At 52.9% G+C, this 26,067-nt stretch overlaps 1 protein-coding gene across 7 annotated transcripts in view; it reads left to right on the plus strand.

The window, feature by feature from the left end:
* rufy3 (RUN and FYVE domain containing 3) overlaps window positions 1-26,067 on the plus strand; it is a 125,574-nt gene that overhangs the window by 42,932 nt on the left and 56,575 nt on the right. For all 7 annotated transcript variants that reach the window (XM_072495246.1, XM_072495248.1, XM_072495250.1 and 4 more), the window contains 7 exons: window positions 1,649-1,822; window positions 5,641-5,758; window positions 6,370-6,471; window positions 7,689-7,812; window positions 11,739-11,803; window positions 13,077-13,142; window positions 14,303-14,372. In XM_072495246.1, coding sequence (XP_072351347.1) covers window positions 1,649-1,822; window positions 5,641-5,758; window positions 6,370-6,471; window positions 7,689-7,812; window positions 11,739-11,803; window positions 13,077-13,142; window positions 14,303-14,372 — 719 coding nt within the window. The remainder of the gene's footprint in view (window positions 1-1,648; window positions 1,823-5,640; window positions 5,759-6,369; window positions 6,472-7,688; window positions 7,813-11,738; window positions 11,804-13,076; window positions 13,143-14,302; window positions 14,373-26,067) is intronic.

Here is a 26,067-nt window from a genome sequence, read left to right on the forward strand (position 1 = left end):
TTACAAACTGCCCCGTCTAAGCCCCTGGCACTAAGTGAGTTCCAGTCAATATTGGGGAAGTTGAAGTCTCCCATCACCACAACCCTGTTGTTTTTACTCTTTTCCAAAATCTGTCCACCTATCTGCTCCTCTATCTCCCGCTGGCTGTTGGGAGGCCTGTAGTAAACCCCCAACAATGTGACTCCACCCTTCTTATTCCTGATCTCTACCCATATAGCCTCACTGCCCTCTGAGGTGTCCTCCCGTAATACAGCTGTGATATCCTCCCTAACCAGTAGCGCAACTCCGCCACCCCTTTTACATCCCCCTCTATCCCGCCTGAAACATCTAAATCCTGGAACGTTTAGCTGCCAATCCTGCCCTTCCCTCAACCAGGTCTCTGTAATGGCAACGACATCATAGTTCCAAGTACTAATCCAAGCTCTAAGTTAATCTGCCTTACCCGTAATACTTCTTGCATTAAAACATATGCACTTCAGGCCACCAGACCCGCTGTGTTCAGCAACTTCTCCCTGTCTGCTCTGCCTCAGAGCCACACTGTCCCTATTCCCTAGTTCTCCCTCAATGCTCTCACCTTCTGACCTATTGCTCCCGTGCCCACCTCCCTGCCATACTAGTTTAAACCCTCCCGTGTTGAAAATGAATGCAGTAGGGATGGAAATAAGGTGGGGACTCTGGAGCAAAGCACTGAACTGGGCTAACTCCACCTCCACCTCCACGTGCGCAAGGCTAAGCCTCATGCAGCTGAGAGTGGCGCACAGAGCACACCGAACAAGGACCCGAATGAGCAGCGTCTTCCCGGAGGTGGAGGGCAGGGCAAATCTGAACGGTACCAGGGAGGCCCGGCCAACCACATGTTCCGGGCATGCCCAGTACTTGTCGGGTGCTGGATAACCTTCTTCGAGGCAATGCCCAAGGTGAGAGCAGAGCCATGGGTCAATAGAGCAGAGGGGGTGGGGGGGCTGATGCCAATGGAAAGTTCTTAGCATATTGTACCCGAACCACACACCCGTGTCTATTGTACAGTGTCCAAAATGCAAAACTGCAATAAAAACATTTTCCAAAAAGGAAAAGGATGCAGGAATATGGAGGAGTGGGACTAACTGGATTGCTCCTGGAACAAGCTTTACTATTCCACAATTCTAAGGTACTTCCAGATGTGTTAATATCCTGTCTCTGAGTACGATGTAATGGATAAGCCCCTGGACTTCAGCATCAAAACCCAGTGTGTTGAATTAATATTTCACAAATGAATCTTGTTTTTCTGAATTTGTTTTCAACACTTGTCTTCATAGAATCCCGAGAGTAGAATCTCTACAGGGCAGAAGGTGACCATTCGGCCCATCGAGTTTGCACCAAAAGAGCACCCCACCTACGCCCCACTCTGCTGCCCTATCCCCGTAACCCATCATGGCCAGTCCACCTAACATTCACATCTTTGGACTGTGGGAGGAAACCGGAGCATCCGGAGGAAACCCACGCAGACACGGGGAGAACGTGCAAACCCGACAAGGCCGTTATTGAACCCGGGCCCCCGACGCTGAGAGGCAGCAGTGCTAACCACTGTGCCACCGTGCCAACCATCGAACCTGTGTGTATTGCTTTGTGTTCAAGATGTAAATATTTAATTCCTGTTTATCTTTTCCAGACCCCAAGGACCCCATTGCGATAGAGCGACTGAACTTAATGAATATGGCAAAACTTAGCATAAAGGGTCTAATTGAATCTGCCTTAAACCTGGGAAGATCTCTGGACTCTGACTATGCTCCCCTCCAACAATTCTTTGTGGTAATGGAACACTGCCTCAAGCACGGCCTTAAAGGTGAGTTCCATCGAGGCTGACATCCCCCACGTCGTGATGGGTAGTTTTGCAGGGGTCAACTTAAAATGTTAAAAGAAAATACTTCATTGATCTCCTTGAAGGGTATGTAGAAATGGTTTGATGGCAGGACAATGTCACGGGAGAAGATTATTGCTGTTTAGAGTCATTAGAGCACAGAAAGCGGCCATTCAGCCCACCAGCTCTCTGCCAGCTCCTCGTAGATAAGGCGCATCTGTCCCATTCCGCCACTTTATCCCCTTCGACCTGCAAGTTTATTTTCCTCAAGTGCCTACCCAGTTTTCTTTTGAAATAATTGACTGACCCCGTCTCCGCTTCCGCCTCGTAGGCAGTGAGTTCCAGGTCATCGCTTGTTGTGTTTTCTTTTAATCGTTTCCTCACCGTCCAGATCCAGTTCCTTCTCTCCCCATTGAACTGCAGGATGCTCCTCTCTGGCCCTTTTCTGGGGATGGAGGAAGAAAGATTGGGGATCGGGGGAGAAGGGGAATTATTGGGCTGGGTGGAATGAGTGAGCATATCTTGGGGCGTGGGGTGGCACAGTGGTTCGATCCCGGCCCCGAGTCACTGTGCAGACATTCTCCCCGTGTCTGCGTGGGTCTCTCTCTCTCTCTCTCTCTCCCCCCCCCCCCCCCACACACACACACACACACACACACACACACACAACCCAATGATGTGCAGGGTAGGTGGATTAGCCACGCTAAATTAACCCTTTATTGGAAAAATTTACAAAAAAACACCTTTGGGTGAGAGAGACGCCAAACGAGTCTGTTTCACAAGGAGGTGTATACGTTATTCTGCAGCACATAGCTTAATAATGAAAGAATCTTTTTGATAGTCCTCTGCTAGTCATGTAATTAATGCCTATGGGGTAATTGGAAACCTTTACTGCTGCACAATCCTGGTGGTGGAGGGATGATCGTTTGAATCCTCCAGTAAGTAACGTCAGGTGGGTGTAAAATAGGCCAGTAGTTGGCTTATTGCCCAGAGACCATAAGATGTCGGAGCAGAAGTAGTGCATTCGGCCCATCGAGTCTGCTCCACCATTCAATGAGATCCTGACTGATCTGAAATGATAATCCTCAACTCCACTTTCCCGCCTTATCCCCGATTCGCTCACTGATTAAAAATCTGTCTGTCTTCACCTTGAACATACTGAACGACCCAGCCTCTCCAGCTCTCTGCGGTAAAGAATTCCACAGATTCACTACCCACTGAGGGATGAAATTCCTCCTCATCTCGGTCTCCAATGGGCGACCACTCACTCTGAGATTCCGCCCTCTGGTCCTAGACTCTCCCACAGGGGGAAACAACCTCTCAGCATCGACCCTGTCAAGCCCCCTGAGAATCCGATATGCCTCAATGAGGTCACCCCTCATTCCGCTAAACTCCAATAAGTACAGGCCTGACCTACTCTTACTCTCCTTATAAGAAAATCCCTCCATTTCCAGCATCGTGAACCTTCTCTGGACTGCCTCCAATGCCAGTATATCTTCTCTTAGATAAAGGAACCAGAACTGTTCACAGTATTCCAGGTGATCCAACTAGTGCCTTGTGTAGATTTAGCAGCACTTCCCTATTTTATAAATACTCCATTCTATATATGGGTGGGGGGTAAGCGGAACAGGTTACTCATTTCGATGATCAGCCACAATAGTATTGAATGGTGAAGCAGGCTCGAAGGGTATCTGCTGAATCTGCCTGCTAGCTTTTTGTGATTTATGCATGAGGACCCTCGATCCCCTCGTGCTGCAGCTTTCTGCAACCTTTCTCCATTTCAATAATATTCAGCTCCATTATTCTTCCTACCAAAGTGAATAACTTCACATTTTCCTAAATTATATTCCATCTGCCAAGTTCTTACCCACTCACCTAACCTGTCTCTATCCCTCTGTAGACGCTTTGTCATCCTCACCATTTGCCTTCCCTCCTATTTTTGTGTCACCCCCAAACTTGGCAATTAGTGCTTTCACTTTCCTCGTCCGAGTCATGAATATATATTTGTAAATAATTGTGGCCCCAGCACGGATCCCTGTTGCTCTCCACCGGTTACAGGTTGCCATCCTGAAAATGGGCCTCTTATCCCAACTCGCTTGTCTTCTATTGGTTAGCCAATCCTGTATCAATGAAGTGAAAGTTTAAAGCTACACCTATCATCCCAATAAAACGACTTGTATCCATAACCTTTAATGTAATAAAATGTCCTAAGGTGCTTCACAGGAGGATTATCAAACATTGACACTGAGGCATGTCAGTAGATATTCGGACAAATTACCAAATGTTTAGTCTGAAGTGGTCGGTTTTTTTTTATTCAGGAGTGTCTGAAGGAGGGAGCGAGGTGGAAAGGTTTAGGGGAGCGAATTCCCGAGTTTAGGGCCCAGGTGACTGAAGACCGGGCCACCAATGGTCGAGCGATTAAAATCGGAGGTGTATAAAGGGCCAGAATTGCGCGGAGTCCATAGAGCATCGTAGGACTGAAGAAGGTTCTGGAAAAAGGGAGGTGTGAGGCCGTGGAGGGATTTGGAAGGGTGCGAATGTTTAAAATCTACGTATCAGCCCCTTTTGTTGATTGTTAGTTTCCTGGCCTTCAATTTTTCTTGAAACATTAAACCCGAACCAAACTTAATACAATCATAAAAGTAAAAGCCAGGCTTGCATTCATGAATGAAACTGAATCCTTAAACCTCAATATTCACTCTCCACTATCATAAATTGAAAAGAAATCGAAACTAAAAACAGAAAATGTTTGAAATGAGAAAGAAACATGTTATAGAATCATAGAATCCCTACAGTGCGGAAAGAAGCCATTCGGGCCATCGAGGAGCGAAGGTTAAGGGGAGATTTAATAGTGAAGGTTAAGGGGAGATTTAATAGTGCTGTTCAAATAGAATAAATGAAGATAAACCCCTTACTACTGGGAGGATGTCAGTGACGAGAGGATACAGATTGAAGATATTTGGTGAAAGAACCAGAGAGGACATTAGAGCTCCTTTTACGCAGGGGTTTGTGACCAGGAATGCGCTGACTGGAAGGGCAGTGCAAGCAGATTGAATTGTAACTTGAAAAGGGAATTGGATGCATACTTTATAAAAATAAACTTAAGAGTACCCAATTTTTTTTTTCCCCCAATTAACGGGCAATTTAGCGCAGCCAGTCTACCCATCCTGCACACCTTTTGGGTTGTGGGGGTGAAACTCACGGGGAGAATGTGCAAACTCCACCCGGAGCCGGGATTCGAACCTGGGTCCTCAGCGCCGTAGGCTGCAGTGCTACCCACTGGACCGCCGTGCTGCCCTGGGAATTGTATGTATACTTGCAGGGTTAAATTAGGAGGAGTGGGATTAACTGGACAGCTCTTTCAAAGAGCTGGCACGAACGCAATGGGCTGATCTTCCTCCTCCTGTGCTGCATGTGTCTATGCTTGGGGTTCAGTAACTAAGGAGTGTCCAGAGAAGCTCTTGTCAGAGTTACAATGAGCTAGATGATGATGTTGCGGCCCTTGTGATAATTGCTGTCAAATCCAGGGAATACTCCTGAAGTCCCACTGCAGTAACCCTGGATAGAGGCAAGTTCAAACCATTCCTGGGCGTTCGGATTAGCAACTCACTTGGATTGTCCTGCAGCCTCATTTTCTGTCTCACTCTGGCCAGTCCTTTGACTCTGTTTTGGTGAATATTTTGAGGGCTCTCTTTTTTTTTTTGACTTGAGGCTCCTCAAAACAATTTGGCACAGTTACACTTGACCGAACTCTGAAAATGTGCTAATTTTCACTCCAGTGTCTCTTGTTCTATTTCAAACAGTCAAGAAAACATTTCTCGGGCAGAACAAGTCATTCTGGGGTGCGTTGGAGTTGGTGGAGAAGCTATGTCCGGAAGCCGGCGAAATTACCGTCAGTGTCAAGGACCTCCCGGGTCTTAAGTGAGTGTATTTTGGAGTTTTGAAGAATATTGTGGTGATCTCTTTGAAGCATGTAAATGACGGGATAGATGCTGAGAAATTGTTTCCCCTAGCTGGGGGAACATGGGTCACAGTCTGAGAATAAGAAAATTTGGACATGAGATTGAACGATATTATAGTGGAGATCAGGTTGAAGATCAGCAATGATCTTACTCAATGGTGGACCAGGCTAGAGGGGCTGAATGGCAGGCTCCTCCTCCTATTTCTTACGACCTTTTAAAGTAAGATATTGCCCCAGTCGAATTGCTTGATGTATTTGCTCCTACAGCATTGTTCTACGTGTATTCCTTTGTGGGAGGTGGGCATCGTTGGCTAGGCCGGCATTTATTGCCCTCCCTAATTGCCCTTGAACTGAGTGTCTTGCTCAGGGCAGGGAGGAAAGAACCACATTGCTGTGGGACTGGAGTCACCTGCAGGCCAGACCGGGCAAGGGCGGCAGATTTCCTTCCCGAAAGGACACGAGTGAACCCGACGGGTGTTTGCACCAACCGATGCTGGTTGGCCAGAACGCCGCCATCTTCATTTCTGTAGCACCTTTAAACATAGTAACGGCAGTCCTTGAATGTTTGTAGGACCCCGATTGGCAGAGGGAGGGCATGGCTGCGCCTGGCTCTGATGCAGAAAAAGCTGTCGGATTACATGAAAGCTTTGATTAATCGGAAGGATCTTCTCAGGTTAGTTAGTGTTTTAATATATTTCTTGCTCGTGTTAAGGGGCTTATGATGATTCCAGGCACATTGAGCAAGTGGATCCTCATTAATGTTTCAAAATCTCAGAAACTCGCCCTCCGCCACTTTTGCATTAAGTCGCAGCTGTCTGTAAGCTCGGGATTTAATAGGCTGGATTGGGTCGAGATCCCAACTTCTGCCTCAGTTCCAGGTCAGGGAGCTGGGAATGCCCCCAGAGGGTGTGGGGTGCAATATTCCTGGAGACGGCCTCTGGGGCCCTGTCCGATTAGGGGCGAATAATTTGATTTCAGCACAGCCGTGACGCAGGGCTTCTGGTCTCCTTTGCGTTGTGGGCAGGGCTACGGGGCCATCGGCAGGTGTGGCACCATGGAAACGCCTTTGGTAGGGAGCGCCGCCCTTGCCTGCCTTTGCAGCAGGTAGAGCATTACTGGCAACATCCATCTGCTTGATGGATGTTCTGCTTGGGGAGAACATTGTGCTTTACTGCGGGGAAAGGGAATAAACTGCCTCACATGTTTCACATCTTGCTCCTCCTGTTGTGAAGCTGCCTCGGCTGCATCGTCAAGGATTATTCCATTAGGAAAATGTCAATCCAAGAGCAGTATGGTGGCACAGTGGTTAGCACCGCTGCCTCACGGCCCCGAGGACCCGGGCTCACTGACCATCTGGAGTTTGCATTCTCCTTTTTGTTTCTTTCTTTTAAAAAATAAATAAATTTAGAGTACCCAATTCAATTTTCCCAATTAAGGGGCAATTTAGCGTGGCCAATCCACCTAGCCTGCACATCTTTGGGTTGTGGGAGCGAAACCCACACAAACACGGGGAAAATGTGCAAACTCCACATGGACAGTGACCCGGGGCCGGGATCGAACCTGGGACCTCGGCGCCGTGAGGCAGCAGGGCTAACCACTGCGCCACCGTGCTGCCCCCATTCTTCCCGTGTCGGCGTGGGTCTCACCCCCACAACCCAGAAGATGTGCAGGGTAGGTGGATTGGCCACGCTACATTGTCCCTTAATTGGAAAAACCGAAAACTCGACGGGTTGTGAATCTTTGAGAATTCACAGCACCCGCCCCCCCGGACATGGGATTGGCTGGGAAAGTGGAGTTGATGTAGAAGTCCATTGAACCTCTGCTGGCTCAAGGGGCCGGCTGGGCTTATTTGTCATGTTTTTGCGGTGATCTTTCATTCTTCTTCACCAGTGAATTCTATGAGCCGAACGCTTTGATGATGGAAGAGGAAGGAGCAGTGATTGCTGGACTCCTCGTTGGGCTCAATGTGATTGACGTCAATCTTTGTATGAAGGGTGAAGATCTAGATACCCAGGTAGGTCTTTGGGAGCAGGAGAGCATTCAGCCACTAAGTCTGTTCCCCAATTCAGTGAGATCATCGCTGACTTGTATCCTGACTCCCTCCACCCTCCTTGGCTACATATATCTTTTATAGATCTTGGCTTTTTTTATTCAGTTATGGGATGTGGGTGTCGCTGGCTATGTCAGCATTTATTGTCCATCCCTAATTGCCCTTGGGACGGTGGTGGTGAGCTGCCTTCTTGAGCCGCTGCAGTCCCTGAGGTGTAGGTACACCCACAGTGCTGTTAGCTCCAGGATGTTTCCCCAGCGATAGTGAAGTAACGGTGATATATTTCCAACTCTGGGTGGTGAGTGACTTGGAGGGGAACCTCCAGGTGGTGGGTCAGGTATCTGCTGCTCTTGTCCTTGTACATGGTAGTGGTCTTACGTCAGGAGTGTAATGGAATACTCTCCACTTACCTGGGTGAGAGCAGCTTCAACAACACTCAAGGAGCTCTGTACCCTAAAGGACAAAGCAGACTGCTTGATTGGCAGCCCATCACCACCGACGCACAGTGGCAGCCGCAAGGTGCACTGCAGTGACTCACCAAGGCTCTTTAGACACTCCTTCCAAACCCACGACCACTCCCATCTAGAAGGACAAGAGCAGCAGATACCTGGGAACCCCACCACCTGGAGGTTCCCCTCCAAGTCACTCACCACCCTGACTTGGAAATATATCGGCCGATCCTTCACTGTCGCTGGGTCAAAATCCTGGAACTCCCTCCCTAACAGTACTGTGGGTGTACCTACACCACAGGGACTGCAGTGGTTTAAGAAGGCGGCTCACCACCACCTTCCTGAGGTCAATTATGGATGGACAATTTTATAAAAAGCAAGTGTTTTGCCATTGGCACATCTTACTGAAATGAAACGGAGCAGATTAACTTTTGTGAATTCCAAATGTCTTTTGAAATTTGCATGCTTGTTGACTGCTTTCTCTCCTGGCCTTGCGAGTGATGTCCACATCGAGTGAATGAATAGAAAAATCAAGCTGCTGAAATGTGGTTTGCATGCTATTTGGAAATGGTTGAAGTATGGGATTAAATAAGTAGGTTGTGGGACGCGCTCCCACAGGGAGCGGTAAGAATGTGGGACGGTAGCATTGTGTATAGCACGGTTAGGGCACAGTTAGGGCAGCACGGTAGCACAGTGGATAGCACAATTGCTTAACAGCTCCAGGGTCCCAGGTTCGATTCCGGCTTGGGTCACTGTCTGTGCGGAGTCTGCACATCCTCCCCGTGTGTGCGTGGGTTTCCTCCGGGTGCTCCGGTTTCCTCCCACAATCCAAAGATGTGCAGGTTAGGTGGATTGGCCATGATAAATTGCCCTTTGTGTCCAAAATTGCCCTTAGTGTTGGGTGGGGTTACAGGGTTATGGGGATAGGGCGGAGGTGTTGACCTTGGGTAGGGTGTTCTTTCCAAGAGCCGGTGCAGACTCAATGGGCCGAATGGCCTCCTTCTGCACTGTAAATTCTATCTATCTATCTACGTGCAGGATAATGAGCCCCGTAATTATAACATACTGGAACTGCCTAACAGAGCAAATAGTACCGCTGAACTGGAAGATATTTACTGTAACCACGAATTCACAGTAACCGCGTATAATAACGTCGAACAATTTGTATATTTTCACTGCAAATGTAGATCAAAATATACAATAACCTCCATAAATATCTGTATCTTTAGATGTACAATAGTTAAATAAAATGTGAATGTAAATCTATCCACGTGAAATATTACGTGGAATTCAGAGACCATTCAGCCCAGCTGGTTTGTGGTGGTGTTAATGTTCCACATACGCCTCCTCCCATCTGTACATCTTTGCCTATCCCTCTGTTCTTTGCTCCCTCCATTTGCTTATCCAGCTTATCTTTAAATGTATTGACGCTATTCTTAGTCGCCTCGACCCCCCCCCCCCCCCCCCCCCCCAATGGGAGCGAGTCTCACATTCTTCCCGCTCCCCGTGGGAGCGAGTCCCATATTCTCCCCACCCCCCCGTGGGAGCGAGTCCCACATTCTCCCTGCTCCCCGTGGGAGCGAGTCCCACGTTCTCACCGCTCCCCGTGGGAGGGAGTCCCACGTTCTCACCGCTCCCCGTGGGAGGGAGTCCCACGTTCTCACCGCCCCTCCGTGGGAGCGAGTCCCACATTCTCCCCACTCCCCGTGGGAGGGAGTCCCACATTCTCACCGCCCCCCCGTGGGAGCGAGTCCCACATTCACCCCACTCCCCGTGGGAGCGAGTCCCACATTCTCCCCACTCCCCGTGGGAGCGAGTTCCACATTCTCCCCCACTCCCTGTGGGAGCGAGTCCCACATTCTCACCGCTCCCCTGTGGGAGCGAGTCCCACATTCTCCCCACTCCCCGTGGGAGCGAGTCCCACATTCTCACCACCCCCTGTGGGAGCGAGTCCCACATTCTCCCCCACTCCCTGTGGGAGCGAGTCCCACATTCTCCCCACTCCCTGTGGGAGCGTGTCCCACATTCTCCCCACTCCCTGTGGGAGCGTGTCCCACATTCTCCCCACTCCCCGTGGGAACGAGTCCCACATTCTCCCCCACTCCCCGTGGGAGCGAGTCCCACATTCTCCCCGCTCCCGTGGGAGCGAGCCCCACATTCTCACCGCTCCCCGTGGGAGTGAGTCCCACATTCTCACCACTCCCTGTGGGAGTGAGTCCCACATTCTCACCACTCCCTGTGGGAGCGAGTCCCACATTCTCCCCACTCCCCTGTGGGAGCGAGTCCCACATTCTCCCCGCTCCCGTGGGAGCGAGTCCCACATTCTCAACGCTCCCCGTGGGAGCGAGTCCCACATTCTCCCCACTCCCTGTGGGAGCGAGTCCCACATTCTCCCCACTCCCTGTGGGAGCGAGTCCCACATTCTCCCCGATCCCGTGGGAGCGAGTCCCACATTCTCACCGCTCTCTGGGTAAAGCGGTTTCTCCTGAATTCCCCGCTGGATTTATTCGTGACTCTGAAATCCACTGGGTTAAAATCTTTCCCGTAGATATCGGGTCATCAACCCGAAACGTTAACTCTGTTTCTCTCCACGGATGCCGCCTGATCTGCTGAGGTTTTTTAGTTGTTTTTTTAAAATCTTATTTTCTATTTATTGTCCCTAGGTTTAGACCCCCCCTCCCCCCCCCCCTGCTCCAACAAGTAGACACAGTAAGATGTCTCTCAACACCAGGTTAAAGTCCAACAGGTTTATTTGAAATCACGTTCTTTCAAATAAATAAGATTTCAAACAAACCTGTTGGACTTTAACCTGGTGTTGTGAGACTTCTTACTGTGCCCACCCCAGTCCAACGCTGCCACCTCCACATCATGCCCACAAGTGGAAACATTTTCTCTACATTTACCCTGTCGAAGCCTTTCATAACTGGAAAGTTGATTGGTTTGCCAGAATCCTGCACCTTAATTATTGATGATGCTTTCAGCTACCAAGTTGAAGTTTGTTTTTTCATTCATCCCATCCCATCATTTATTTCCCATCCTTAGTTGAACTGAGTGTCTTGCTAGTCAGCCACATTGCTGTGGGCCTGGAGTCACATGTTGGCCAGGCCGGGTAAGGGCGGCGGATTCCCTGAAGGTCATGAGTGAACCAGATGGGTTTTTACAACAATCGATGATGGTTTCATGGTCATTGCTGAGACTTGCTTTTTTTTATATTCCAGAATAAATTAATTGATTTAGTGTCGGGATTTGAACCCGTGTCCCCACGGCATTAGCCTGTCCTCTGGATCAGGGGTTCAATGACACTAACACAACACCATCACCTTCCCAAGCGGCGCTGTTGCCAATTACATTTGACACGCGAGCTCATGTAGCCCCTGTCTTATTTTGTACGGTGTTGTGAAGTGATGCAATGCCACCTAACACGAGCCCCTTGTCTCTCAGGTCGGTGTGATCGATTTCTCTCTGTACTTGAAGGATGGAGGCCACAGTAGTAAAAGCACTGAGGGGTGAGTGATCCTCTGTGACCTTGTCCTGACTCTCCTTGGCAACAAAATCCAGCTACATTTCACAATCCTGGAACTTTCACAGCCAATTAATAATGTTTTGAATAGTAGTAGACTTGTTTTGTGGACAAATGCGCAGCAACATTCCGGAATAATGACTGGAAAACCTTTTTTTAATAGTATTTCTTGCTGTGGAATAAATAAATATTCACCAAACATCTTGAAAATTCATGCATTTTTGTCTAAAAGCTTGAATTGGTTCCTAAATAAGCTGTGAAAATAATTCTTGAATTGAGAGATTCATTTAGTAACCTGGAAGCTTGTAAGTTATAATGTCTATCACAGCCTTGCAATGTCCAGGGGCACTTTACAGCCAGTGAGGTTTTTGAAGAGCAGTTGCCCTTGTAGTATAGCGCAGCAAGCTCCCACAGACAGGAATATGGCAATGCAGATAATCTGTTTATGGTGGTGTTGATTGAGGGATTTAGATTTATTGTCCTGTGTACCAAGGTACAGTGAAAAGTATTGTTCTGCGTACAGTCCAGGCAGATCGTTCCATACATGAAAAACATATACACAATATAAATACATAGACACCAGGTGATGCATACGGAGTGTAGTACTACTCAGTAGAGAAGATTTGTGAAGAGGTCAGTTTAGTCCATTAGAGGGGCATTCAGGAGTCTGGTAACAGCGGGGAAGAAGCTGTTTTTGAATCTTAGTGCGTGTTCCCAAACTTTTGTATCTCCTGCCCGATGGAGAAATTGGAAGCGAGAATAACCCTGTTGGGAGGGATCTTTGATGATGCTGTCCGCTTTCCCAAGGCAGCGGGAGGTGTAGACCGAGTCAATGGATGGGAGGCGGTTTTGCGTGATGGACTGGGCGGTGTTCACAGATGAACAGTGGCCAGGCCACTGGGAATAACTTTCTTTGCTGCTCTTCAAAATAGTGCCATTAGCATTTTTACATCCTTCTCAGATGACAAATAGTCCTAGGGTTATTGACTCATCTCAGAGACTGTGCCTCTGACGATGCAGTATTCCTTCAGTGCTGCACTGGAGATTCCCCCTGGATATGGTCTTTTTGTGTAAAACAGCAACTTAAATTCACATCGTTCAGACTGCGAGGCGAGAGCCACTGAGCGCTTTAGCGAAACGGCAATATCGAGGAGGTGATTACATTAATTACTAGGCTTTCTCGTCACACGTACGTTAATATTTGCTTAACGGCTGCTTTCTCAACCAATTTTAAAACCGGAATTATCTCCTTTTCCTAGGGATGGGCAAATTACCGCTATTTTGGACCAAAAAAACTATGTGGAAGAACTGAATCGACACCTAAGGTACGAAGTGGACTGCTTACTGATGATGTGCAAGACTCGCTCTACTTCGGAGTAAAGTTCTGAGCTTCCTGAAATTGTCATTCGCTGAACAGCCCTTCCCTCACCCAACACTCCACCCGGCCTGAAAGCCACACACAGTGATTCACAAGAGTTGTTACTTGGTTTCCATGTTATAAAACTGATTGAGCCTGCCCAAAATAAAACAGATCTACAAGGATGATGTATAACCGAGAGATCCAAACCAACAGGAAAGGGCTGGGCAGACGACCGGCAGCTCCTCTCTAGAAGAGGGTAGGCTGAGCAAGGGGTGATCTGACTGGGGTCTTAAAAATGATGCAAGTGGGGCAGCACGGTGGCGCAGTGGGTTAGCCCTGCAACCTCACGGCGCCGAGGTCCCAGGTTCGATCCCGGCTCTGGGTCACTGTCAGAGTGGAGTTTGCACATTCTCCCCGTGTTTGCGTGGGTTTCGCCCCCACAACCCAAAGATGTGCAGGGTAGGTGGATTGGCCACGCTAAATTGCCCCTTGGAAAAAAAATGAATTGGGTAATCTAAATTTTTTTTAAAAAATGATGCATGTTTAGACGTAGAGGCGATGTTTCCACTTGGCGGGATCATAGATTATGATAGATTATCATAGAATTTACAGTGCAGAAGGAGGCCATTCGGCCCATTGAGTCTGCACCGGCTCTTGGAAAGAGCACCCGACCCAAGGTCAACACCTCCACCCTATCCCCATAACCCAGTAACCCCACCCAACACTAAGGGCAATTTTGGACACTAAGGACAATTTATCACGGCCAATCCACCTAACCTGCACATCTTTGGACTGGGATAGATTAGAATTAGAGACCACACATAGTCCCTAATAAATCCAATGGGGAATGCCGAAGAAACGTCTTTACCCAAAGAGTGGTGGGAATGTGGGCCTCGCTCCCACAGGAAGTGGTTGAGGTGAATGGTGTAGAGACATTTTAGGGGAGGTTGGATACACACACACGAGGGAGAAAGGAATAGAAGGAGATGCTGATAGGGGAGTGGGGAGGAGGTTCACGTGGAGCAGAAACACCAGCGCATAGCAGATGGGCCGAATGGCCTGTTTCTGTGCTGTAAATTTTCATTTGCAACACATTTGCTCACTTTGTACATTTTTAACTTCCAGTGCAACTGTGAATAATCTACAAGCAAAAGTGGATGCATTGGAAAAATCAAACACTAAACTTACCGAAGAGGTCAGTGAAAGTTGGCGGAACCCTCAGCCTTGTTCTTCAGCCTATGGTCTGCCCTACAAAGATTTGCAGACTGAGTACTTGAGAGAGAGCTAGACTAAATATGCCGTGAGAATCAAGGGACTGGTGGAAATAAGGAACTGCAAGATGTTAATATAAGTATTTTTAACAATGTACTTGAGAAATTAACGGGACTGAAAGTCGATAAATCCCCTGGACCTGATGACCTGCGTCAGAGTGTTCTAAAACCAGGGAACCAGACTCCGAAGAAAGGGTAGGCCATTGAGACTGAGATGAGGAGGGATTTCTTCCTTCAGAGGGTGGGGAATTGTTGTAATTCCCTGCCCCAGAGGACTGTGGAGGCTCAGTCATTTGTGTCTGTTGAAGATCGATCGATTTCTACCTGCTCAAGGGATAGGGGGATAGTGCAGGAAAATGGTGTTGAAGTAGACGATCGACGATCATCCCATCGAATCGTAGAGTGGGCTTGAAGGGCGGGATCGTCACCTTCTACTTCTTACGACCTTGAGACTTTATTTTTATCAGAGGAGCTGGATTTGTGAAATTCCTGGTGGCGATTGAAATGATGAAATGAAAATCGCTTATTGTCACAAGTCGGCTTCAAATGAAGTTACTGTGAAAAGCCCCTAGTCGCCACATTCCGGCGCCTGATCGGGGAGGCTGGTACGGGAATTGAACCGTGCTGCTGGCCTGCCTTGGTCTGCTTTCAAAGCCAGCTCTTTAGCCCAGTGTGCTAAACCAGCCCCTACTTTGATCAATGAATTAGCAGATACTGTAGTGTATGTTGTTCCATTGATATGGATCTGAAGGTGAACTGCAGGACGAGATTGGATCTGGGGTTTCATTTTATATTTTTTTCAGATTGGGCAGAAACTGTAACATTTGACATTCCTACTGCTTGCCTTCTGGAAGCAAGTGTTAACCGTTACTTATAATTTTTAGCCATTGGGTTTTTCGGTGTGTTTTCACCAGCAATTTGACTTGATTCATTGAAGGGATAAAGTCAGAATGTTCAGCCTGCTCCATGTTTTGGATTTTGTGCCGTTGAGACTCGCCAGTGATTCCAGAATGACTTCGCCCCCTCGCTGATCTAACCAACCCTAGTTTGACCGACTTTGGATTCCGTATCCGTCCTTTGGGAATTGTGTATTCCCAGTCACGTAACAACAACAGCTTGTATTTGGGTAGTGCCTTCGGTGTAGTAAAGTGTCCCGAAGCACAGAGCATTATTAGGGCAAAGCTTTAGTCAGGGTGGTGGGGGGGGGGGGCGGGGGGCGGTTTTAAGGAATGTCTTCGAGGAGGAGAGAGAGAGAGGTTTGAGGAAGGAATATCAGCGTTTAGGCCCTTTTCCAGTTGAAGGCAGAGCTGCCACTGGTGGAGCGATGCTCAAGTGGCCAGAACTGGAGCAAGATCGAGGCCTCGGAGGATTGAAGGTGTGGAGGAAGTTACGGAGACGGGGAGGAGAAAAACCATAGAATGGTTTGAGATCCAGGACGGGAACTTTGAGAATACATTTCCTATCTTCTCGCTGGGTGTCCGGTGGGATTGGGTTGATGAGTGTAACAGTCCCGGCCACGTGGGTTAGTTCACCCACTATGGTCTGCCCTTTGGAAAGGTCCCAGCTCGGGTATCACACACTCGGGATTCCAGTGCCACCTGCTGAGGAGCTTCTCCCTTACTTTCCTCATGGCTCCTATCCTTGGGCTGTCGGGTCCCCACAACAACCCTCCCTTACGATGGAGGGGGGTGGGGGGCTGGGGGAGAAGAGTTGGAAGGTGGAGGGGGTAATGCGTTTCTAACTCCCTGCGCACACGCCCTCCAGTACACATGGACCCAGTGTCCGTGTTATGAAGTCGGCAAATTTGGGACCAAATGCTTCAACTTGGTTTTTGATAATGAGTGAACAGTTGGGAGAACTTGACTGTTGCGTTTTTTTTCCTGTTTTTGCGACAATGGGCGGGATTCTCCCGTTCTCCAGCCCCGTGTTTCGCGGTGACAATGGGCGGGATTCTCCAGTCCCGTGTTTCGCGGTGACAATGGGCGGGATTCTCCAGTCCCGTGTCTCGCGGTGACAATGGGCGGGATTCTCCAGCCCGTGTTTCGCGGTGACAATGGGCGGGATTCTCCAGTCCCGTGTTTCGCGGTGACAGTGGGCGGGATTCTCCAGTCCCGTGTTTCGCGGTGACATTGGGCGGGATTCTCCAGCCCCGTGTTTCGCGGTGACAGTGAGTGGGATTCTCCAGCCCCGTGTTTCGTGGTGACAATGGGCGGGATTCTCCAGTCCCATGTTTCGCGGTGACAATGGGCGGGATTCTCCAGTCCCGTGTTTCGCGGTGACAGTGGGCGGGATTCTCCAGCCCGTGTTTCGCGGTGACAATGGGCGGGATTCTCCAGCCCGTGTTTCGCGGTGACAATGGGCGGGATTCTCCAGCCCGTGTTTCGCGGTGACGATGGGCGGGGTTCTCCAGTCCCGTGTTTCGCGGTGACATTGGGCGGGATTCTCCAGTCCCGTGTTTCGCGGTGACAATGGGCGGGATTCTCCAGTCCCGTGTTTCGCGGTGATAATGGGCGTGATTCTCCAGTCCCGTGTTTCGCGGTGACAATGGGCGGGATTCTCCAGTCCCGTGTTTCGCGGTGACAATGGGCGGGATTCTCCAGTCCGTGTTTCGCGGTGACAATGGGCGTGATTCTCCAGCCCGTGTTTCGCGGTGACAATGGGCGGGATTCTCCAGCCCCGTGTTTCGCGGTGATAATGGGCGTGATTCTCCAGTCCCGTGTTTCGCGGTGACAATGGGCGGGATTCTCCAGTCCCGTGTTTCGCGGTGACAATGGGCGGGATTCTCCAGTCCCGTGTTTCGCGGTGACAATGGGCGGGATTCTCCAGTCCCGTGTTTCGCGGTGACAATGGGCGGGATTCTCCAGTCCCGTGTTTCGCGGTGACAATGGGCGTGATTCTCCAGCCCGTGTTTCGCGGTGACAATGGGCGGGATTCTCCAGCCCCGTGTTTCGCGGTGACATTGGGCGGGATTCTCCAGTCCCGTGTTTCGCGGTGACAATGGGCGGGATTCTCCAGTCCCGTGTTTCGCGGTGACAATGGGCGGGATTCTCCAGTCCCGTGTTTCGCGGTGACAATGGGCGTGATTCTCCAGCCCGTGTTTCGCGGTGACAGTGGGCGGGATTCTCCAGTCCCGTGTTTCGCGGTGACAATGGGCGGGATTCTCCAGCCCGTGTTTCGCGGTGACAATGGGCGGGATTCTCCAGCCCGTGTTTCGCGGTGACAATGGGCGGGATTCTCCAGTCCCGTGTCTCGCGGTGACAATGGGCGGGATTCTCCAGCCCGTGTTTCGCGGTGACATTGGGCGGGATTCTCAAGTCCCGTGTTTCGCGGTGACATTGGGCGTGATTCTCCAGTCCCGTGTTTCGCGGTGACAATGGGAGTGATTCTCCAGTCCCGTGTTTCGCGGTGACAGTGGGCGGGATGCTCCAGTCCCGTGTTTCGCGGTGACAATGGGAGTGATTCTCCAGTCCCGTGTTTCGCGGTGACAATGGGAGTGATTCTCCAGTCCCGTGTTTCGCGGTGACATTGGGCGTGATTCTCCAGTCCCGTGTTTCGCGGTGACAATGGGAGTGATTCTCCAGTCCCGTGTTTCGCGGTGACAGTGGGCGGGATGCTCCAGTCCCGTGTTTCGCGGTGACAATGGGCGGGATTCTCCAGTCCCGTGTTTCGCGGTGACAATGGGCGGGATTCTCCAGTCCCGTGTCTCGCGGTGACAATGGGCGGGATTCTCCAGCCCGTGTTTCGCGGTGACAATGGGCGGGATTCTCCAGCCCGTGTTTCGCGGTGACAATGGGCGGGATTCTCCAGCCCGTGTTTCGCGGTGACATTGGGCGGGATTCTCAAGTCCCGTGTTTCGCGGTGACATTGGGCGTGATTCTCCAGTCCCGTGTTTCGCGGTGACAATGGGAGTGATTCTCCAGTCCCGTGTTTCGCGGTGACAGTGGGCGGGATGCTCCAGTCCCGTGTTTCGCGGTGACAATGGGCGGGATTCTCCAGTCCCGTGTTTCGCGGTGACAATGGGAGTGATTCTCCAGTCCCGTGTTTCGCGGTGACAATGGGCGGGATTCTCCAGTCCCGTGTTTCGCGGTGACAATGGGAGTGATTCTCCAGTCCCGTGTTTCGCGGTGACAATGGGCGGGATTCTCCAGCCCGTGTTTCGCGGTGACAATGGGCGGGATTCTCCAGTCCCGTGTTTCGCGGTGACAATGGGCGGGATTCTCCAGCCCGTGTTTCGCGGTGACAATGGGCGGGATTCTCCAGCCCGTGTTTCGCGGTGACAATGGGCGGGATTCTCCAGTCCCGTGTTTCGCGGTGACAATGGGCGGGAATCTCCAGTCCCGTGTTTCGCGGTGACATCGGGCGGGATTCTCCAGTCCCGTGTTTCGCGGTGACAATGGGCGGGATTCTCCAGTCCCGTGTCTCGCGGTGACAATGGGCGGGATTCTCCAGCCCGTGTTTCGCGGTGACAATGGGCGGGATTCTCCAGTCCCGTGTCTCGCGGTGACAATGGGCGGGAATCTCCAGCCCGTGTTTCGCGGTGACAATGGGCGGGATTCTCCAGCCCGTGTTTCGCGGTGACAATGGGCGGGATTCTCCAGCCCGTGTTTCGCGGTGACATTGGGCGGGATTCTCAAGTCCCGTGTTTCGCGGTGACATTGGGCGTGATTCTCCAGTCCCGTGTTTCGCGGTGACAATGGGAGTGATTCTCCAGTCCCGTGTTTCGCGGTGACAGTGGGCGGGATGCTCCAGTCCCGTGTTTCGCGGTGACAATGGGAGTGATTCTCCAGTCCCGTGTTTCGCGGTGACAATGGGAGTGATTCTCCAGTCCCGTGTTTCGCGGTGACATTGGGCGTGATTCTCCAGTCCCGTGTTTCGCGGTGACAATGGGAGTGATTCTCCAGTCCCGTGTTTCGCGGTGACAGTGGGCGGGATGCTCCAGTCCCGTGTTTCGCGGTGACAATGGGCGGGATTCTCCAGTCCCGTGTTTCGCGGTGACAATGGGCGGGATTCTCCAGTCCCGTGTCTCGCGGTGACAATGGGCGGGATTCTCCAGCCCGTGTTTCGCGGTGACAATGGGAGTGATTCTCCAGTCCCGTGTTTCGCGGTGACAGTGGGCGGGATGCTCCAGTCCCGTGTTTCGCGGTGACATTGGGCGGGATTCTCAAGTCCCGTGTTTCGCGGTGACATTGGGCGTGATTCTCCAGTCCCGTGTTTCGCGGTGACAATGGGAGTGATTCTCCAGTCCCGTGTTTCGCGGTGACAGTGGGCGGGATGCTCCAGTCCCGTGTTTCGCGGTGACAATGGGAGTGATTCTCCAGTCCCGTGTTTCGCGGTGACAATGGGAGTGATTCTCCAGTCCCGTGTTTCGCGGTGACATTGGGCGTGATTCTCCAGTCCCGTGTTTCGCGGTGACAATGGGAGTGATTCTCCAGTCCCGTGTTTCGCGGTGACAGTGGGCGGGATGCTCCAGTCCCGTGTTTCGCGGTGACAATGGGCGGGATTCTCCAGTCCCGTGTTTCGCGGTGACAATGGGCGGGATTCTCCAGTCCCGTGTCTCGCGGTGACAATGGGCGGGATTCTCCAGCCCGTGTTTCGCGGTGACAATGGGCGGGATTCTCCAGCCCGTGTTTCGCGGTGACAATGGGCGGGATTCTCCAGCCCGTGTTTCGCGGTGACATTGGGCGGGATTCTCAAGTCCCGTGTTTCGCGGTGACATTGGGCGTGATTCTCCAGTCCCGTGTTTCGCGGTGACAATGGGAGTGATTCTCCAGTCCCGTGTTTCGCGGTGACAGTGGGCGGGATGCTCCAGTCCCGTGTTTCGCGGTGACAATGGGCGGGATTCTCCAGTCCCGTGTTTCGCGGTGACAATGGGAGTGATTCTCCAGTCCCGTGTTTCGCGGTGACAATGGGCGGGATTCTCCAGTCCCGTGTTTCGCGGTGACAATGGGAGTGATTCTCCAGTCCCGTGTTTCGCGGTGACAATGGGCGGGATTCTCCAGCCCGTGTTTCGCGGTGACATTGGGCGGGATTCTCCAGCCCGTGTTTCGCGGTGACAATGGGCGGGATTCTCCAGTCCCGTGTTTCGCGGTGACAGTGGGCGTGATTCTCCAGTCCCGTGTTTCGCAGTGACAATGGGCGGGATTCTCCAGTCCCGTGTTTCGCGGTGACAATGGGCGGGATTCTCCAGTCCCGTGTTTCGCGGTGACATTGGGCGGGATTCTCCAGTCCCGTGTTTCGTGGTGACAGTGGGCGGGATTCTCCAGTCCCGTGTTTCGCGGTGACAATGGGCGGGATTCTCCAGTCCCGTGTTTCGCGGTGACAATGGGCGGGATTCTCCAGTCCCGTGTTTCGCGGTGACAATGGGCGGGATTCTCCAGACCGTGTTTCGCGGTGACAATGGGCGGGATTCTCCAGCCCGTGTTTCGCGGTGACAATGGGCGGGATTCTCCAGTCCCGTGTTTCGCGGTGACAATGGGCGGGATTCTCCAGACCCGTGTTTCGCGGTGACAATGGGCGGGATTCTCCAGTCCCGTGTTTCGCGGTGATATTGGGCGGGATTCTCCAGTCCCGTGTTTCGTGGTGACAGTGGGCGGGATTCTCCAGTCCCGTGTTTCGCGGTGACAATGGGCGGGATTCTCCAGTCCCGTGTTTCGCGGTGACATTGGGCGGGATTCTCCAGTCCCGTGTTTCGTGGTGACAGTGGGCGGGATTCTCCAGTCCCGTGTTTCGCGGTGACAATGGGCGGGATTCTCCAGCCCGTGTTTCGCGGTGACAATGGGCGGGATTCTCCAGCCCGTGTTTCGCGGTGACAGTGGGCGGGATTCTCCAGTCCCGTGTTTCGCGGTGACAATGGGCGGGATTCTCCAGTCCCGTGTTTCGCGGTGACAATGGGCGGGATTCTCCAGCCCGTGTTTCGCGGTGACAATGGGAGTGATTCTCCAGTCCCGTGTTTCGCGGTGACAATGGGCGGGATTCTCCAGTCCCGTGTTTCGCGGTGACAATGGGAGTGATTCTCCAGTCCCGTGTTTCGCGGTGACAATGGGCGGGATTCTCCAGTCCCGTGTTTCGCGGTGACAATGGGCGGGATTCTCCAGTCCCGTGTTTCGCGGTGACAATGGGCGGTATTCTCCAGCCCGTGTTTCGCGGTGACAATGGGCGGGATTCTCCAGTCCCGTGTTTCGCGGTGACATTGGGCGGGATTCTCCAGTCCCGTGTTTCGCGGTGACAATGGGCGGGATTCTCCAGTCCCGTGTTTCGCGGTGACAATGGGAGTGATTCTCCAGCCCGTGTTTCGCGGTGACAATGGGCGGGATTCTCCAGCCCCGTGTTTCGCGGTGACAATGGGAGTGATTCTCCAGCCCGTGTTTCGCGGTGACAATGGGCGGGATTCTCCAGCCCGTGTTTCGCGGTGACATTGGGCGGGATTCTCCAGTCCCGTGTTTCGCGGTGACAATGGGCGGGATTCTCCAGCCCGTGTTTCGCGGTGACAATGGGCGGGATTCTCCAGCCCGTGTTTCGCGGTGACATTGGGCGGGATTCTCCAGTCCCGTGTTTCGCGGTGACAATGGGCGGGATTCTCCAGTCCCGTGTTTCGCGGTGACAATGGGCGGGATTCTCCAGCCCGTGTTTCGCGGTGACAATGGGCGGGATTCTCCAGTCCCGTGTTTCGCGGTGACATTGGGCGGGATTCTCCAGTCCCGTGTTTCGCGGTGACAATGGGCGGGATTCTCCAGCCCGTGTTTCGCGGTGACAATGGGAGTGATTCTCCAGCCCGTGTTTCGCGGTGACAATGGGCGGGATTCTCCAGTCCCGTGTTTCGCGGTGACAATGGGAGTGATTCTCCAGCCCGTGTTTCGCGGTGACATTGGGCGGGATTCTCCAGTCCCGTGTTTCGCGGTGACAATGGGCGGGATTCTCCAGCCCGTGCTTCGCGGTGACAATGGGCGGGATTCTCCAGTCCCGTGTTTCGCGGTGACAATGGGCGGGATTCTCCAGTCCCGTGTTTCGCGGTGACAATGGGCGGGATTCTCCAGTCCCGTGTCTCGCGGTGACAATGGGCGGGATTCTCCAGCCCGTGTTTCGCGGTGACAATGGGCGGGATTCTCCAGCCCGTGTTTCGCGGTGACAATGGGCGGGATTCTCCAGCCCGTGTTTCGCGGTGACATTGGGCGGGATTCTCAAGTCCCGTGTTTCGCGGTGACATTGGGCGTGATTCTCCAGTCCCGTGTTTCGCGGTGACAATGGGAGTGATTCTCCAGTCCCGTGTTTCGCGGTGACAGTGGGCGGGATGCTCCAGTCCCGTGTTTCGCGGTGACAATGGGCGGGATTCTCCAGTCCCGTGTTTCGCGGTGACAATGGGAGTGATTCTCCAGTCCCGTGTTTCGCGGTGACAATGGGCGGGATTCTCCAGTCCCGTGTTTCGCGGTGACAATGGGAGTGATTCTCCAGTCCCGTGTTTCGCGGTGACAATGGGCGGGATTCTCCAGCCCGTGTTTCGCGGTGGCATTGGGCGGGATTCTCCAGCCCGTGTTTCGCGGTGACAATGGGCGGGATTCTCCAGTCCCGTGTTTCGCGGTGACAGTGGGCGTGATTCTCCAGTCCCGTGTTTCGCAGTGACAATGGGCGGGATTCTCCAGTCCCGTGTTTCGCGGTGACAATGGGCGGGATTCTCCAGTCCCGTGTTTCGCGGTGACATTGGGCGGGATTCTCCAGTCCCGTGTTTCGTGGTGACAGTGGGCGGGATTCTCCAGTCCCGTGTTTCGCGGTGACAATGGGCGGGATTCTCCAGTCCCGTGTTTCGCGGTGACAATGGGCGGGATTCTCCAGTCCCGTGTTTCGCGGTGACAATGGGCGGGATTCTCCAGACCGTGTTTCGCGGTGACAATGGGCGGGATTCTCCAGCCCGTGTTTCGCGGTGACAATGGGCGGGATTCTCCAGTCCCGTGTTTCGCGGTGACAATGGGCGGGATTCTCCAGACCCGTGTTTCGCGGTGACAATGGGCGGGATTCTCCAGTCCCGTGTTTCGCGGTGACATTGGGCGGGATTCTCCAGTCCCGTGTTTCGTGGTGACAGTGGGCGGGATTCTCCAGTCCCGTGTTTCGCGGTGACAATGGGCGGGATTCTCCAGTCCCGTGTTTCGCGGTGACATTGGGCGGGATTCTCCAGTCCCGTGTTTCGTGGTGACAGTGGGCGGGATTCTCCAGTCCCGTGTTTCGCGGTGACAATGGGCGGGATTCTCCAGCCCGTGTTTCGCGGTGACAATGGGCGGGATTCTCCAGCCCGTGTTTCGCGGTGACAGTGGGCGGGATTCTCCAGTCCCGTGTTTCGCGGTGACAATGGGCGGGATTCTCCAGTCCCGTGTTTCGCGGTGACAATGGGCGGGATTCTCCAGCCCGTGTTTCGCGGTGACAATGGGAGTGATTCTCCAGTCCCGTGTTTCGCGGTGACAATGGGCGGGATTCTCCATTCCCGTGTTTCGCGGTGACAATGGGAGTGATTCTCCAGTCCCGTGTTTCGCGGTGACAATGGGCGGGATTCTCCAGTCCCGTGTTTCGCGGTGACAATGGGCGGGATTCTCCAGTCCCGTGTTTCGCGGTGACAATGGGCGGTATTCTCCAGCCCGTGTTTCGCGGTGACAATGGGCGGGATTCTCCAGTCCCGTGTTTCGCGGTGACATTGGGCGGGATTCTCCAGTCCCGTGTTTCGCGGTGACAATGGGCGGGATTCTCCAGTCCCGTGTTTCGCGGTGACAATGGGAGTGATTCTCCAGCCCGTGTTTCGCGGTGACAATGGGCGGGATTCTCCAGCCCCGTGTTTCGCGGTGACAATGGGAGTGATTCTCCAGCCCGTGTTTCGCGGTGACAATGGGCGGGATTCTCCAGCCCGTGTTTCGCGGTGACATTGGGCGGGATTCTCCAGTCCCGTGTTTCGCGGTGACAATGGGCGGGATTCTCCAGCCCGTGTTTCGCGGTGACAATGGGCGGGATTCTCCAGCCCGTGTTTCGCGGTGACATTGGGCGGGATTCTCCAGTCCCGTGTTTCGCGGTGACAATGGGCGGGATTCTCCAGTCCCGTGTTTCGCGGTGACAATGGGCGGGATTCTCCAGCCCGTGTTTCGCGGTGACAATGGGCGGGATTCTCCAGTCCCGTGTTTCGCGGTGACATTGGGCGGGATTCTCCAGTCCCGTGTTTCGCGGTGACAATGGGCGGGATTCTCCAGCCCGTGTTTCGCGGTGACAATGGGAGTGATTCTCCAGCCCGTGTTTCGCGGTGACAATGGGCGGGATTCTCCAGTCCCGTGTTTCGCGGTGACAATGGGAGTGATTCTCCAGCCCGTGTTTCGCGGTGACATTGGGCGGGATTCTCCAGTCCCGTGTTTCGCGGTGACAATGGGAGTGATTCTCCAGCCCGTGTTTCGCGGTGACATTGGGCGGGATTCTCCAGTCCCGTGTTTCGCGGTGACAATGGGCGGGATTCTCCAGCCCGTGTTTCGCGGTGACATTGGGCGGGATTCTCCAGTCCCGTGTTTCGCGGTGACAATGGGAGTGATTCTCCAGCCCGTGTTTCGCGGTGACAATGGGCGGGATTCTCCAGTCCCGTGTTTCGCGGTGACAATGGGCGGGATTCTCCAGCCCGTGTTTCGCGGTGACAATGGGAGTGATTCTCCAGTCCCGTGTTTCGCGGTGACAATGGGAGTGATTCTCCAGTCCCGTGTTTCGCGGTGACATTGGGAGTGATTCTCCAGTCCCGTGTTTCGCGGTGACAATGGGAGTGATTCTCCAGTCCCGTGTTTCGCAGTGACAATGGGCGGGATTCTCCAGCTCCGTGTTTCGCGGTGACAATGGGCGGGATTCTCCAGTCCCGTGTTTCACGGTGACAGTGGGCGGGATTCTCCAGTCCCGTGTTTCGCGGTGACAATGGGCGGGATTCTCCAGACCGTGTTTCGCGGTGACAATGGGCGGGATTCTCCAGCCCGTGTTTCGCGGTGACAATGGGCGGGATTCTCCAGTCCCGTGTTTCGCGGTGACAATGGGCGGGATTCTCCAGTCCCGTGTTTCGCGGTGACATTGGGCGGGATTCTCCAGTCCCGTGTTTCGTGGTGACAGTGGGCGGGATTCTCCAGTCCCGTGTTTCGCGGTGACAATGGGCGGGATTCTCCAGTCCCGTGTTTCGTGGTGACAGTGGGCGGGATTCTCCAGTCCCGTGTTTCGCGGTGACAATGGGCGGGATTCTCCAGTCCCGTGTTTCGCGGTGACAATGGGCGGGATTCTCCAGTCCCGTGTTTCGCGGTGACAGTGGGCGGGATTCTCCAGTCCCGTGTTTCGCGGTGACAGTGGGCGGGATTCTCCAGTCCCGTGTTTCGCGGTGACAATGGGCGGGATTCTCCAGACCGTGTTTCGCGGTGACAATGGGCGGGATTCTCCAGCCCGTGTTTCGCGGTGACAATGGGCGGGATTCTCCAGTCCCGTGTTTCGCGGTGACAATGGGCGGGATTCTCCAGTCCCGTGTTTCGCGGTGACATTGGGCGGGATTCTCCAGTCCCGTGTTTCGCGGTGACAATGGGCGGGATTCTCCAGCCCGTGTTTCGCGGTGACATTGGGCGGGATTCTCCAGTCCCG

Source organism: Scyliorhinus torazame, chromosome 3 (genome assembly GCF_047496885.1).
Source record: "Scyliorhinus torazame isolate Kashiwa2021f chromosome 3, sScyTor2.1, whole genome shotgun sequence".
NCBI lineage: Eukaryota > Metazoa > Chordata > Chondrichthyes > Carcharhiniformes > Scyliorhinidae > Scyliorhinus > Scyliorhinus torazame.